This window comes from Lichenostomus cassidix, unplaced genomic scaffold (assembly GCF_008360975.1).
Source record: "Lichenostomus cassidix isolate B80296 unplaced genomic scaffold, HeHo_3.0 HiC_scaffold_48, whole genome shotgun sequence".
Classification (NCBI taxonomy): Eukaryota; Metazoa; Chordata; class Aves; order Passeriformes; family Meliphagidae; genus Lichenostomus; species Lichenostomus cassidix.
The window spans coordinates 8811-25174 of record NW_028147657.1 but is presented as its reverse complement, the minus strand read 5'-3'; the positions used below and the strand labels follow the sequence as shown (position 1 = coordinate 25174).

The 16364-nt window shown below is 41.6% G+C and overlaps 1 protein-coding gene across 1 annotated transcript; it reads left to right on the top strand.

Moving 5' to 3' along the window:
• Positions 1-14850, top strand: LOC146420963 (insulin-like growth factor-binding protein 3). Its single transcript, XM_085047852.1, has 4 exons — positions 1-1005; positions 5187-5413; positions 7857-7976; positions 14183-14850. Exons 1-4 carry the CDS (start codon positions 621-623, stop codon positions 14306-14308), a joined length of 858 nt encoding a protein of 285 aa, XP_084903978.1. The 5' UTR covers positions 1-620; the 3' UTR covers positions 14309-14850.
• The last annotated feature ends 1514 nt before the right edge of the window (positions 14851-16364 follow it).

The window sequence follows — 16364 nt, the reverse complement described above, 5'->3', positions numbered from 1 at the left end:
GGGACAGCTGGGTGCGGAGTGGCGGAGAGTGGAGCTGGGCGGCGCGGCTGGCAGGCGGCACGGGGAATAAAACGAAGGGAACCTCGCTTTTTCTTTCCCCCATCTGTATTTTTTCCCTTCTCGGTACTTTCTCCTTTTCTGAAACGTTTTTGGACTAAGTTTTCTTCAGACAGTCTGGGCTTGGCTTTTTTCTTTTAACTTTTGAAAAAGTTTTTTTATTTTTCTTTTTTTTTTTCTGAGCGTTGTGTGTGGCAAAAAAAAGAGAAAATTTACTGTCGAGCCAAGTAATTCAGGCGCTCCGCAGGGAGGAGGGGGAGAAGAGGAGGAAAAACTTGCCTTTGTTGCTAGCGAGCTTTTGCTGCCTTGATGTGACTTGAGGGCGAGCGACTGCAGGGAGGGCCGGCCTGCGAGTGCCGGCAGCTCGGCTCCCCACCTCCTCACGCCAGCAGGGTTGTGAGCGGCCGGCGGCTCCGCTCCCCGCAGTCCCCTCAGAAGCGGCTCGGGCCGTTCCACTCCCTCCACCCTCGACAGCGCGCGACCGCCCGCGCGGGGCTCTGCCCGTCCCGCTCCCGGCCGGGCTGTGCGGGGACGGCCCCCGGCGGCCCCCTCCGCCGGTTGCCATGGTGCCGCGGCCCGGCGTGCTGTGGGCAGTGGCGGCGGCGGCACTGGCGCTGCTGGTCCGGCGAGCGGCGGCGGCGCTGGCGGGGCCGGTGGTCCGCTGCGAGCCTTGCGACGCGCGGGCGCTGCAGCAATGCAAGCCCCTGCAGCCCGACTGCGCCGAACGGGTGCGGGAGCCGGGCTGCGGCTGCTGCCTCACCTGCGCCCTGCGCCCGGGGCAGTCCTGCGGCATCTACACGGAGCGCTGCGGCGCGGGGCTCAGCTGCCAGCCACGGCGGGAAGAGGCGCGGCCGCTGCAGGCGCTGCTCGAGGGCCGCGGGCTCTGCACCAACGCTACGGTGAGCGGCAAACGGCGGGCCTTCCTGCTGCCGGCACAGCACGCTGCAGGTAGGGGTTGCGGCCGGGAGGGCGGGTGAAGTGGGGGCTTTCCTGTGCCTCGCTCTCCCTCTTCGCTGCTTTCTTTTTGGGTTGTGGGTTTTTTTTGTTTGTTTGTTTGGTTTGGTTTGGTTTTTTTGTTTGTTTGTTTGTTTGTTTTTGTGGGTCTTTTTGTGTCGCTTTCTTTTGTTTTCAATTACAAAGGGAGCAGCAGGAGCCGGGAGGCATGGGCGAGCTCGCTGCAGAGCTCTGGCTCCGGAAAGGGCCCTCGCTCTCTGTCCGACTACTGCCGGCCCGTGGGCGGGGGGCTCTGCCGGCAGCCACGTAGCCGAGCCTGGGATCGTTTCGAAGGAGGTGTGCTTTGGCCGAAGGAAAGGGTTATTTGCTTCTTCCGCCTTATTTATGTATATATCGGTTTTCTTCAACACCGATGCCTCGCGAAAGAGGCAGAGTTGCTTTTTTCTTTTTCTTTTTTTAAGGGGAAAAAAAAGAAAAAGAAAAAAGGAGTGGGGGAGGGATTCCATGTGGCTTCTGCGGGTGCATGGGACTGCTAGGCTACAGAGCCTGGATGGAGAGAGAGAGGGTGAAATCTTCTCCGTTTGTCCCCGGTGTTCCTGGAAAGAGAGTGTGCAAAAAACCCGAGAGAACGGACTCTAACCCCCGCGCTGCAGCGTGGGTAAGTCAGGGAAGTCTAAGCACAGAAAGGAAAAGAAAGAAAAAACATTAAAAAAGGACTTAAATATCCCTTTGGGCTGGAAAGGTATTATTCAGAACAAAGCATTTGCACAACAGTGTTTAAGATGATGGGTTTTTTTTGTCTGAACTGCAAATAAATCTGTGGTCAAACGAAGCATTCCTGTACTTCTTCCATGTCTTGTAAGTGAGATGTTCACAGAACGGGTTTTGTTTGAAGTGGAAGGAATGGTTGGAAAAAGTTCTGTTAGCATGCACATTTTGAAACTTAAGACAGGGAAACTTGGGATTGAGATCGAGAGAGCACAGTCCCTCTATACAAGCATTTAGTTAAACTGTGCTAACCAACAGCAAGTATGTTAACATTTATTTAATAGAAAAGTATGTCAAAAGGCTTTCCACTGCATTTTTAAAAAGCTAGAATATTTTCTGCTAGGTTGCAGGGGCTCTTTGAATAGCCATTCCTTAGCTGAGGTAGTGGCACCAGTCCTCCAGTTAACTGCCTGTTAGAAGAATGGGAGATGCCACATTGAAATTATTTGTGTGCTTCTTCCAAGCTGTGACTATTTGAATGAGAGTTCGGAGGTATTCACTGGAGTTTTAAATCTCCTTGGAACATTGAGCAGCTTCCTTCCTCACATGAACTTTTTTCATCCCATTCATCCTTGGAGTAACACTGGAAACAAGAGGCATCTCCTAGATACTTAGGAGTTGGCGCTGTTTAGTCTAGGGGTAGTGTGCTTTCAACTGTGACTATTAAAGAAGGAGTAAAGGAAAGACAACTGTCTTTCAATTTTCAGCTGAATTCCTATTTCTGTGTTTTTGGCTGAGGGAGAACTCTGATTTTGAAATCAGTAGGAACTTTCGTTAACTTAAGAAGTGCATAGTAGGACCCTCACAGTTCACATTCAAGGAGTGAAGGCTGCAAACCTGGGGTGCAAGAAGAAATACCCAGAATCTATATGACACATAGTGCCCACCTCCTCATGAGGACCATTCCACCCCCAGCTTTAAATCCAACACTCCCTGGTATACGACCTCTCTGAGCAGGAGCAGATCATCTTTTCACACAGCTAGGTCCTGCATCACATGCTATACTGTTGGTCATTCCTAGTTCCCAGAAATTGCTAGAAGTTGTTATAGGGTACAGTATATTACAGTAGCAGTATATTGCAGTAGCAGTGTCTTACTGACAGTAGGACACTGACTTTCCAGTTGGTTTTTTTGGGGCACAAAAAAAGGTAGCAGTATGCATTTTCAACCCTTTTAATCTGTTTTAAAAAAAGAGATTGGGTAACTCTCATGGTAGTTTCGTTTATCTTATGAGGGTGCAAAGCTAGCATTGCACCAAGTTTTGTGAAACTGATTTAATCAAATATGCTTTACCGTTTAAAATGTGGCGATATGACCATTTTAATCTGAAGTGTAAGAAGTGCTATTGAACTATGATGGTCTGTCTAAACTGAAATAACCAGACATGGTCATGGATACTCAGTGCACATTAAGAATATTTTTTACTTATTTTTTGGTAGAAGAGAAAAACTAGTGAACTGGATTGTTTACAGAAAACCTTGCTTCAGGTTTATAACATTTTAGTGACTCGTTTGTTTCAAATTTCATTGAGGATGAGGAGGAAAAAATACTACTGTCGAAACAGGACATTAAACCAGCAAAAATATGTTCAAATACTGCTGAGAGTCTGAGTTAAACCCACAAAAGCCAGGAAATTTGGATTTAGGACTTAAACTTCCTTAATCCATTTGCACTGTGATTTGAATTTTCCTGGTCAATTATGTCCCTTGCCAGCAGTGGCTACACTAAAACCACCAGTACCAAAATGTTAACTCAAAACCCTCTTCCTCTAATCTTCCTTCCCCCACTCCTGTGTATTGACAGTGCCACTGTGCTCCCCTTGTTGAAATATTTAGCATCAATGAACTATGTGAACATGGGCTTTCAGGTTTAGCACTGAATTTCTCAGCTTTTGTGATTTTTTTTTTTTTTTTTAGTGAATCATCAAGTATAATTGTAGTATTGGATGTTATTGAGCACTCCCAATAGGATTTCCTTAAAAAAATTTAAAAGGGGAAAAGAAAGAAGGTGGTCAACAGCTAAGGCAGTAACTAGTGAGGCTTAGTTACTACTTAGCTTTTAGGAATACTTAAAGTGGAAAAATTCCCTGGAGGAAATGCAGGTTGCTAGAGTTGTACTGGTGGGGACTCTTAAGTGAGAAATGCAGCATAGACAAATACCTCAGAAGGTACAGGAACACTGGACTTATGGAGTAGGTTAGAAAAATGTGTTTCTCCTGACTTTTTGTGGATGGTAGTTTAAAGAGAAAATATTTTTGAAGCTCAAGATGAAAGCAGTGTTTGTCCTTTGAACCAGTACAGAATGAGTGGTGTTTTTTGTCCATTATCTTTAAAATGTGTTTTGTACACCAAGAAGTATTTTTTATTTTAATAGCAGAGAAATGCAAGCGTGCTGTTCTTTTTCTTTTCTGTTCTATGTATTGAATAAAGGGGAGGAGTGTTAAAAATGGCTAATAAGAGCTAGGAAACTCAACGGGCCAGAGTTGGTAGTGTTAACGTCTCAAAAAAAAAAAAAAAAATACAATCCTGGGACAGGCAGAGCCGCACCGCAGCCCCTAAGTGCCCGAAGCCGGCCGCTTTTATCTGGGGGTGATTAAGTCAGCAGCGCGGGGGGAAGGGATCCGCGCCCCGGCGCCGGTGAGGCCGCGGCGGGCTCCGCTCCGCCGGCGCAGCTCTGGCCCCTGCCGCCGGCGGGCGGCACTGCCGCGGGCAGCCAGGGGCGAGTGGCCGAAGGGGCCGTGGTTCCCAGGGCAGAGGCCGTGGTTCCAGGGGCAGTGGCCATGGCTGGTTTCCAGGTCTTGGGTACAGCTTGCATAGATGGTGCAGCTGGGCACTTTGTGATGCCGTGCTGAGCATGGGAGTGCTTTAGTTACAAAACTCATCACTCGGCAACAAAGGTGCTGACAACTATAGAGTGCTACCTTGTTCATCTCTATGTATATTGCTATTTTGTATAAAAAGAAAATTAAAAAGGTGGACTAATCTAGTGTCTTGTTGATTGAGCAGAGACCTCATCGGGGTCTACAGTTTCCTTACAAGAGGAAGCAGAAGGGCAGGCATTAACCTCTTCTTGCTTGTGACCAGTGATAGGATTTGAGAGAATGGCATGAAGCTGTGTCAGGGGAGGTAAAAGTTAGATATTAGGAAAAGGTTCTTCACTCAGAGGGTGGGTGGGCTCCCCAGGAAGGTGGTTGCAGCAGTAAGATTGACAGAGTTCAAGGAGTGTTTGGACAACACTGTCAGGCATATTGTGTGACTCTTGGTGCTGTCCTGTGCAAGGCCAGGAGTTGCAGTTCATGCTCCTTGTGGGTCTCTTCCAAGTAAGGACATTCTATGATTCCATGTTTCTATGCCTTCACAGCTGGTAGCCAAGTAATATTGTTTCTTATGCATTTGTTCTTTTTGAAGGAAATTCCAGTGATTCAGAAGAAGACAGGAGTACCAGCAGCCTCGAAAACCAGGCCATTCCAAACTCTTACAGGGTGCCAGATTCCAAGTTGCATCCACCACACATCAAAATAGATATCATCAGGAAAGTGCACGCCAAAGATACACAGCGCTATAAAGTGGAATATGATTCGCAGAGTACAGATACAATGAATTTCTCTTCTGAATCCAAGCAAGAAACAGAATATGTAAGTATTTTTGTAAATAGGAAGGCATTTGCCAGCATATGAATGTGTGTGTGTGTATATATATATATGCATGTTGTGCATATGACAAATAATTATACTAAATAGCTAAAGGTGGTAATTGTTGCAGCCTTTTCAGGCATGCTGGCAGTTTAACTGGTAAATCTATTGGGCCTGCAAATGCAATCAGCAGACCAAGAAGACTGTGTTCAGGAAACATATAGGACTAACATAATGGTGTTTCTACATCAATACAAGCATGACTTTTACTAAAGTTTCTTAGTTGTTGAAAGTTCTTGTTCCCCCCTGTAATTGTCACACATTTGTGTGAGTGGACTTGGGACAGGTTTAATAGTGTCATCATTAAACTTGGTTGCAAACAGCGCTATTGAGTTGCAATAATGGAAAAAAGATGTTTCACATTGAGTGTAGTGGCACTGTGTTCATACACTGCCTGGTGCAAATCAAGGGAGATAAACTGAACTGAGGATTAGGATCTTGACTAGTCAGTCACTGTGTGACATGCTGAGCACCACCTCCACTTGCAGTTGCTGTTTGGTGCTACTGCCTAAATGCAAAGTCTCATGGGCTTATGAGCTGCCATGAGCTTTTGACTCTGCCCAGTGAATTTGCAGGGGAGTCAGAGAGTGGTGAATATGAGGACAAGAATATCCTCTTTCTGGATGTCTAGCTGATAATCTGTGCCTTAGGCTAGATGGCTTGAAAAATGCATCTGTATGTACTTTGGCATTTCATCAAAACAGGCATGGTGAAAGCAGACATGGCTTCTTATCATCAAAAGAATGTTTTGAAACCTGTATAAAGTGAAAACCTCTGCCCGAAGAGAGTGTGGCCTCCGAGAGAAGCTTCATTTTTAGTTGGTTACTGATGTCCAGCTAGCTAATGATATCACTTCAGTATCTGACTTCCAGTGTGTCCTCCTCCCAAAAATGTGAAGTAGAAGTGCCTACAGTAAAAGAATGAAGGTTGGTCACTCTGAGGAAAGAGATTCTTAATTAGCAGGAGTAGTGGTATTTGGGTCCATGATCAAAGGAACACCAGTTTACCAAGACTCCTGGTGTCTGTAAGAACCTGAAATAAGTCTATCAGGAACAGTTGATCTTTTCGTAGGCCTAATTTGGGACCAAATCCTTGAATGTCTGTCACTTGCAGTCAGTGTGTTTGAGCAGTATGAGAAGCCATTTAAAGCCTGTGTTTAGACTTTGTGACATTGGTACACAAAGAAAACATGAAGGCAGCTAGGAAGGTCTTTACTAACCAAAAAACTCCATTTTCATCTCCAGTAGTACTATGGAGTATGCTTTCAGACACTTGCATGAAAGGTACTTTATATAAACAAACTATTAATATTACCGCTTGAAAGTATAAATGTTATTACCTCCCTAATTAAAAACAGCACCAAATGAATCTTTCTGTCAGTACAGCAACTTAAATATTTTTAAACCATGAAAAGAAATTTTTTCATGTCTCTGCTGAAGAAGTGGACTGGTGGACCAACTCACTGATACACCCAGATAAGAGTGTACCTAAGCACAGGGTTTGTAGGCTGTGACTCTTGAATCCTGATCCCACTGCTGACACTGACTGCCTTCTTGGCCTCTGGCAAAATGTGAACGCCTCTGCTCTTGATTTTCTGACTGCAAAGTGGGGCTCATAATGCTTTACTCCCTACCCTGAAGGGCTGCAGTGAGAAATAATTAGTTGCTGTTTGAGACATGCTCTTAACAGTGCTTCTGGAAGCTCTTTTTGGCTCATTGTCCTAGGGCTAATCCTCACTATGTTGTGTTGTTGTCAGCCTTTTGCAGATGAAGAAAGTGAGGCAAAAAGTGACATACATATCTAATAAGAGTGTTGTATGCAACTGGCCCTTTGTATGACTGCATCTATTTGATTCAGTTGAAATTGGGAATTGTTCAAAGTTGAGGTATTTTGTATAAACATTATGCCAAACCACTTGTTTTCAATTGAATCAATTTCATTTAAGCTCTCAAATCCAGCAGAATCACAAAAATCAAACGTCATTGTGGAAGGCCTATCTAGTGTATTCCTAGTGGTCTACTTTCTTCTTTTCCCACTTGGTGCAAGGCTGGCTTTTCCAAACTTATGTTATACATGACTGATTTACCTACTGGTTAAGCCTTCCCAAAGGTGTATGTGATTGTGATTTCAACTGGAAATGCCAGTATGTGCCTCAGCATAGCATAGGGACTTCAATGTTTAGAAATCAGTTTATCTTGAATAAAGAAGAAAGTCAGAATTTTTTTGTGAATGGTCAGCCTTTTGACATATTCAGCCATCTCTTTGTTTTAATGGATTTGTTTGGGTTTGTGCTTTTTGCCCTTTAAAGATTTATTAACTCTTCTGTGAAACATGCAATTTGGGAATGAAGTTTCATCTGTGTTTTCTAAAACATGCTTGCTAACAGGGTCCATGTCGTAGAGAAATGGAAGACACTTTAAACCACCTAAAGATCCTGAATGTCTTGAGTCCCAGGGGCTTTCATATTCCAAATTGTGACAAGAAGGGGTTCTACAAGAAGAAGCAAGTGAGTACAGAGTTTTGATAATTTCAATGAATGCGTTTCACCTTTTCTGCATCTTTGTCGAAAGATCTTGCCAGCAAGGTGCATTACATATCATTTTACAGAGGAACTAGTTAATTTTCAGTTTTAGGACTTGATCCGATTGTGCTGAACCTTGTCAAGTGGGGATAGTATTTTTATTTTCTGTTGATCGTGACAACAGATTCATTTGAGAAACTTCATACCTAATCACACGTGGGTTGACTGGTGTCCTAGATACTAATGCCCTTTGGTTTAAAAAAAGCAGTGCCTCTACAATAACACACAGAGCTAATGTTGCAGTCACCATATAACTGCAATAGATCAATGCTTTGAATTGTAAATAGCTGCTTGAGAGTTCCTAGAAGAACTACACTGGATCATATTACAAAAACCAACTTGAGAATGATATATATCTGTCCTTTATGTGCTACACAGATCACTTCCAAATCCAAGTCATGTTATCGTGAAAGTGATACTTCTAGTAGTTACTCTGCAGCAGGTATGGCTTCTCAGCCCTTTCTGCTTCTGGGGTTGTGACCTTTCTTGACAAATGCCAGCTGTAACTCTGTGTATTTATGCTTTAGTTGTGTTGCATTGAGCTACAGCAGCCCTCTCCATTCATTGATGCCCTTGAAGCTCATTCAGAACTAGGGGAAGTGCAAATGTGCTGGTTTCTTTGTTTAGTGTCCACATCTCATCTGATTTCAGTGTTTAGTTAGTGGCCTGCCTCCAAATATGTTTCTTGGTATAATTCCAAAATTTCCTGAATTTAAAGGTTTCTTTAAGACTTTTCTCAAGGACAGATTTTGTTTGTGGACCATCATGTCTTTTCCTTTTGGGTTTACACAAATCAGTCTCTCTATCTCTGGTAACCAAAGGAGTGGTTGACACTCTTGCTAGCTAATGCAGTTCATTGGTTGGAAGTGAGAGGCCAACCTCTGACCAGGCAACCTTATTTTAGGAATGGTATCTCTCCATATTTTAGCTTCCAGCTTTCCTAGAAATAGTCTTTCCCTTTCTAGTATTCCCTGGAGCTCTGCAATAAGCTGTCAGTGTCAGGTGGGGCATTTGTAGTAGGGGTGAGATTTCCAGCCTTCCTTTCTGCCATCAGTCCAGCACTGACAGTGCTGTTTGACCTTCAGTGCATGCTGGTGAGCTTGTCTATGCTTCCCAGCTCTTCTTGAGCAGGTAGTGGCAACTCCCAAGCAGGGGAAGTTTCTTTTTGTTGCCTGGAGCTTTGAGAAGCCTGTCAACCATGTTGTAAGTGCGTGTAAACTATCAGAGAGCAATACTCGCATCTCAATCTGCTTGTTTTGAAGAAATGCGTTGGACTGCATTGGACTGGGTTTTGTGCCTGTGCCATAAAAATATTTTCTTGTCTGCTCTAGAACAGTGCATCATTTGACTGCGTTCAAGGCACTCAAGTGTGGTGTAGCCCTTTTTGTTCTCTATGTATTACAGAGGACTGCAGATTGGTATTTACTTTATTCAGTAGACCTTCCTTTCATATCTCTTCAGACTCTGAGGTTTTTACTTTGTCTGCAAAAATGTGGTGGTTTGCAAGTAGTCTCTGGCATTGTGTGTAGTAAATCAGATCCAGAGTAAGCACGTCTTAAGTGGCTTACTTTAAAGGATTACTGTACTTTATAGTGCAGTCATAGTTCTATCACCAAGACAAAAAAAGGGGAATACAAGGAAAAAAATAGGAAAGACAGATCATAATATTACCTAGTCTTTGTTCCTAGAAGCTGATTTATGAGAATAAGGTGTTGATACAAAGCAAATACACAATTTTGTGCTCTGTGTATTATCTGTGCTGCCTGGAGACTTGTAAAACTTTAGGAAAGATTCCTGCACTACGTGGAACAGCCCGTCTGGTCAGCATACATAGAGAATGAAGGGACACTTGCACACCTGGCCAGCCTTGTCAAGCAATGTGCCAATTTACACAGGTCCAGTAGTTTGAATGGTAGTTTGAGATGACTCAGGGTCTTGCAGGAAATGCCCACAAATGGAGCCCACATAAGTAAATATTCTACATGAAATTCACTTAGGTTGCTGATCCTGTAAATGAACCTCGATCAACCCTGGGAATAAGCCGTTACAGAGGCAGCCTGCTTCTCTCACCAACAAAATACAAACCAAAAATAATAGTTGCTCTCATAGAATTAACTCCTAGGAAAAAACATCAGTTTGAGAAGTGAGTGAGTCCTGTCCAGATCAAATTAACTGTCCGCAAGGAATTGTGACAATTGTGTTTGTTTGGTTTTCTTTTTTCAAGCATCAACATGTAGGTCTGATATTTTAGATACTGTGAACAGGTATTGAATCTCATTAATAGAATGCTAGGCTATTTTATTCATTCACTTCATGCCATTATAAGCTATGTTCAATCTAATTGAATTATATTTTATTGTCACAAAATTCAGAATAATAGGTTAGGAAGTAGACAGTAAATCCATTAAAAAATGAGTGCAAGCTAGACATTTTAAATTCTGGAAACAGTTGCTAAAACCACAGTCTAGGATAAGAATGTAGTAGGTTTGGGATAGTAGGAATCTGGTAAATTTTAATCACCCTGGCACCATTAAAACTCATTCAGGAGGCACTCACATATTCAGATGCCTTCATGGTCATCTGCTCTTCCAGTCAAGTTGAAAGCACTTATTTTTCATGACATTTGTGGATATCTAGAAATTGACTTTTCAGGAACAACCATGGAGAATAATTTGTATATGTGAAATACTTCTAAGAACATAAATGTATCTGTCAGAGTATAACATGAAAAATATTTCACACTTTGTATTTATATATAAACTTGAAAATCAGATGTATTAAAATTTATAATTCTTTGTCTTAATAAATCACATATGTAAGGTTGTACTATTCAACTGTGCTATATAGGTATATTTATGTGTAATAAGTTGATACAGACACATTCCTGCCTCAAGCATGAGAAAAAATGTTTTGATGAAATTAGAATTATTATATGGGGCAATCACTATAATTGCCCAAAGTTTGTATACTGGAGCCAGATACTCACCTAAATGTGAGCTGGCATCATTCCACTGAAAACAGAGCTGTGCTTGCCAGAAGCCAAAACAGCCTGAGGTATATGTCAATGTTGTCTGCAGTCTGTTTCTGAAGACCACGGTTGTAGCTCCATGGAGACCTCTTGACTGACCAGGAATTCAATGGGATACCATATGCTATGCTGTGCCCCACAAATGCGTCTGTGGCATTTCTTTGTGGAAGAGAGAGGGGCAGGTGGCATGGAAGCTGGCAGCTTGTGTTTCGATCAGAAGTAATTACTGTCTCCACTGCTTGGGCAGTTTTCCAATTTTTTTAACTTATGAAGTCATACAGGATAGCTGGGCAGAGCCTAGAAATGTATGTGGAATACAAAATTCAGAAGAGCAGATATTTAGAGATATGTGTTTCTCCATATGACCAGTCTCCCACTTCAGTAGGGAATGCATGCTAGCTGTTTCAGGATAAAAGCATAGCTTTTCAATCAGAAGTGCTTTACTATTGACAGCATGGCTGAGTGGGTAGAATAAAATCACGGCTTGGAAAAGATAATTTTTTTTCTCATAGAGTGTTATTTCAGCTGTAGAATGGTCTAAGGGTTTTGCTTTTCAAACGGATTGTCTAGAAGTAATAAAAAAATGTACTAGCAGTAGGAAAGGTGTTTCTGCAGGCTTCATGTGCAGAAACATACCACATTTACTTCATGGAGTAATTAATTCTGAAAATTGATTGTGCAACTGTTAAAAGCAATCAAACCTTCCAAAAACATGAAAACTTTAATTGATTATTTGTTTTGAGAGTGATGCAAGCCTATGAATCAGCAAGAGTTGTGTAACATACTTCATATAGTACTTCTAAAAGGGGAGGCTATGTTACTATTACTAGCAGAAGTGTAGTTTCATTGCCAGAGCACCAGGCTGGTAGCCAGAAGCCCTATGCTCTTTGGGCTCCATCTGTGCCCACTTTGTTGGGAAAAACAATTCTAGAAGTGCTGCCTCAGTTTCCTTTTCTTGTAAAATTAAATTGTGCAAAGGCTGTTGTTTATTAATTCCTCTGTTTTGAGCATGAATTATTTAAGTCATTAAATGTTAATAATACTTAAGCTAGAGTCCAGCCCATTCACCACCAAAATTGAAGAAAAATTTCCCTTGACGTCAAAGGACTTTGAGCAGTCATCCATGGAAATCCTGGAGAAAACATGTGAGTTCTAGTCAGGCTTTTGAGGCAATAAATGTAAGTTGTAGGACTTAGGTTTAAAGATTTAATAATAGATAAGAACTGAAGTGCAGGTAACCATTCCATTTAGCAAATTACTAATGTAGCTGTTTTCTCAGTAGATTTGAACTTCTTCACCCTCTTCTAAAACTAAACTGATATGTACATTAAGCTGGATCTTGTCATCCTTCTGCTCTCCATTTTCATAGGCTAATGCAGAAGGACTGCAAATTTGCAGAAGACAAGACTGCTTATTTCTTCATTGGGCTTGTTACTCAGTAATATATCAGAAGGGTGGATTAATTTGCAGTTATGCTGAATAACATTACTTAATTTACTGTAAAATAAAATAAACAAGATTGAGACCTGTTTGAAAAATTTCTAGCTCATGAATATATGACTGGCTTCCGTCTCTCTTTCACAAGTTCTTGGTGAAGACTGTCTACCCTACTCCATGCTGCCACAAATTAGTTGGCTCATGGGCCAGTGTGCTGGTGCAGGCTGTCCCAGAGTGACCTGCATTCCCAGTTCTGTCCAAAATAGCATGCTGTCACCTGAGATGCTAAACTAGACATGGAAAGGATCAGTCACTTCGAGCAGCATGTGAAGCCCAACACTTGCTTCATGTTTTCTTGTGTACCTGCACATGGAAAAGGCACTTACATGAGCCACTGCCATAGCCTCCTGAGACGTCGGGCCATACCTGTGAGACTCTGGAGAACAAGCAGTTGAGTGGTAGTGGCACACTTTGCCTGATTTTTCCAGCCTGAACCTCTGAAAACTTGAATTACTCTGAATGCAATCTCAGAGGCAACACTTGCTCTGCTTGAATGATAGACTTGACAGTGTTGAGTGCCATAAGTAGCTTCAGTCTAGCCAATCTTCCTTCACACTGGCAATGCAACAGACAAAACTTCAGGAGACCAGATGTGCTTGTGTCACTGCCTCTTTTGTTAGTATGTCCTGAGTAAACAGCCACATTTGTTTGTATTTGAAGCAAATCCTATATTGCGAAGTCTCAAAACATGAGCTGATAGGGAGGCCGTGTCTTTGACAGTGAGATTGCCCATTGCAAACCTAGTGAGATTCTGATGAGTGGGTAAAAACTTTGTGAGGTCCCAGAGGTTCACGGTATGTAACTGTGTCCAGGGTTGCATACTGAATGCAGCCTGCAGCATATTTTTCCGTTTAGTGTTGGTTTTGCCATTCTTGGTTCCTTGGGAGGAGCATTACTTACTTAGTGTGCAGTAGCCTTTATAATGAATATTTACTGCATTACTGCTTCTGAAGAGGTTCAGTATTATTGGCTGTGATAATTTCAGGTTGGTCAGCATTGTTGGCAAATTCCACCAGCTAACTTAAAGCTAACACATTATAGACTAGTAGATACACAACCTTTTTTATAGGAAAACATGTATATAAAGGTCTAGTCCACCTAGCAGTTGTTGCAATGATAACTACACTACAGAAGGATTACGTATCTGTTAATATAGGTCAGCTACGCTGTCTAATTTCCTCCAGTGAAAAGACGCAAACCAAGCGTGTTTATTGCAACAATGGTTGTCTTTGCCAGATCTGTGCTTTAGTGGTTAACATAACTGTTACATTTCTCTTCCAAAGATGAGTCCCAGTCATTAGCCCACACTGTTGTAAGTATTTAAAGGGGGCAGCTGTGCTGCCATATATAATAGGAAGCCCTTCATAAGCCTATTTACTGGTAGTTCTCAGTGCAGTTTTCTTACAGAGCAATCAGAGGCATTGATGGGGAGAGGAGGTAGGTTTTTACTGAAATACTTTCTAGTGGTAACAAATATTCTGTTTGATTGTCAGATATGGTCAAGATATGGAAGTGCAGCTATCAAATGAGCAGAAATCCTTGCTGTCTAACACTACAAGTGGAAGAAACAAAAATTATACTAACTGGGTCTTCTATTCTGTTTCAGTGTCACCCATCCAAAGGCCGAAAAAGAGGTTATTGCTGGTGTGTGGATAAATATGGACAGCCACTTCCTGGGTATGATGAGAAGGGAAAAGGAGATGTCCACTGCTATAACTTGGAAAGCAAATGAGGGCTGAGTGCCAGCCCTTCTGGAATCTGTGCATGGCCACTGGACCTCACAGAGACCTTGGAGGGGCTGAGCAAACACTCTGGACTGCACTGTGGGTGGAGTAACACACTCTGCCTCCTGCAGCAGATGGGGAGTCACAGCCTCTGGGGATGCTGCTGCAGCTGCACCCTGCCACTGACACACATCGAGCTTCCTATAGGATGTGTAGGGAGCACTGAATTCCCGTGTACACCTGCACTATTGGTATGCAGAGAGAGAAAAACAAAAGGTACTTCAGAATGGATTCAGGGAGTCTCCACAGACTTTTTAAAAAACAGCCTGTGACCAATTTGATCCCAAAAGATACTGGGGTTTTTATTTTAAAGAATTTACAGATTTTAAGCTTGTAAAAGTATTAAAAAGAAAAACAAAAACAAAAAAACCCCACAAGGATTTAAAGGTAAAGCTTTTTTTACAGGTCTGATGGGAAACTTGTCTTCACGGGTAAAAAGTTTTATAAAAATCTCAAAGAACTTTTTGAAGAAATGTATTTCTAAAATAAAGACATGGTTATTTTTTCTGTAAAATATATTATGAATATTATGTTAGTCTGTATTTAATATAATTTTTTTAAATAAACTTTATTTAAATGTAACGTGAATACCAAATATTACACAGTAATTCTAGTGTATACGTCTGTATGCAAAGAGAAAGTAAGGGTATGGAATGATTTACAAATATGTATAAATCTGTATGGATACACACTGACCTGTTCTAGATAAGAGAAATTAATTTGTGGAGTGAAAGAAGTGTTTCCGGAAGGGATTGAGTTTTGTCATTTGATTTAACTAGAAATACCAAGATAATATTTTTTAAATTATTTTATTTTATTGATAATGCTAATGTACCCATCACTGAACAATGCCACTGGAAAGGATAACAGTTGCACTGAAGCTTTTGATAAAGCTTTGTTCTGTCCCTCCTTTGCTTCAGTTTGTGCAACAGAGCTTGCATTTCCTCCATTTACTGCTCACACTAATACAGAATCTTCATGGACAAAAAATTGCCATTGCAGTATTTTGCAATACATTGCAATACAAAGTATTGCTTTGTATTTGCTTATTTATTTTGAAGAGGTGTATCTATTCTGTGTTGTTTTGGTAGATTCTACCAAAGCACATATTCTGTATGAGGAACTCCTGTTAAAATCCATGTCGACAAGATGGGGGGATTGTGGACCCTGGGTGTTGAGACCCATGCACTTCATTTATGCTACACACAATTGTTTCTTGCTTTGACTATGGTAGAAATCATTTGCCTGCATCTAAGCATAGAATAAGAACCATTGGGTTTAAATAGTTAAACTCACTGTCTGTCATGGTGTTATATGTCTTTTTAATTGGAAGAGAAGTGATTTGGTTTTGTTGTGGTATGTGATGCTTTCACATAAGGAAGGCTTTGGCAACATTTTTTATTTTTGAGGCTGATTGTTTAATGTACTGTGTGAGAAATTCTGTATAACAATGAAATCTGGATAAGGAAATGTGGTCTGTGAAATGTATCATCTCTCTGGAAAATAATGCCATATTTTGTATATGTATTTATTTATATATTTTATATAAATATTTTATATATTTATATAAATATACATATTCTTATATCTGTCACTATAAATGTTTGATGTCACTGTAGAAAAAAGAATTACAACACTGTAGTTTCCTGTTGGGTTGGGAACTCCATGAAGACTAAGGACAGTGGGTTTTCAGCCAAGGGGGCTGGGGTTGTGCTGATAGAGGAGAGACTGTGGGGCTGAGGAGCCCGTTCCTCTCCCACTGCATGAATTACAACCATCCTGCCAGCAATGGGAAATGTCTTGAAACTCACATGGAAAGATTTGGATATACAGCTTGCCAGGATCGAGGCAACCCATCACCATGAATCAAATGTTTAAAGCCTTACCCTGAAATGTATTAGCTGAAAAGCCCTGTGTGTGTTCTCCACATCTTTCCAATTTCTAATTAAATGAGTTCATATCATTATTAAAACTGAAATTTTATAACCTCAGAGTAAGAAAAAA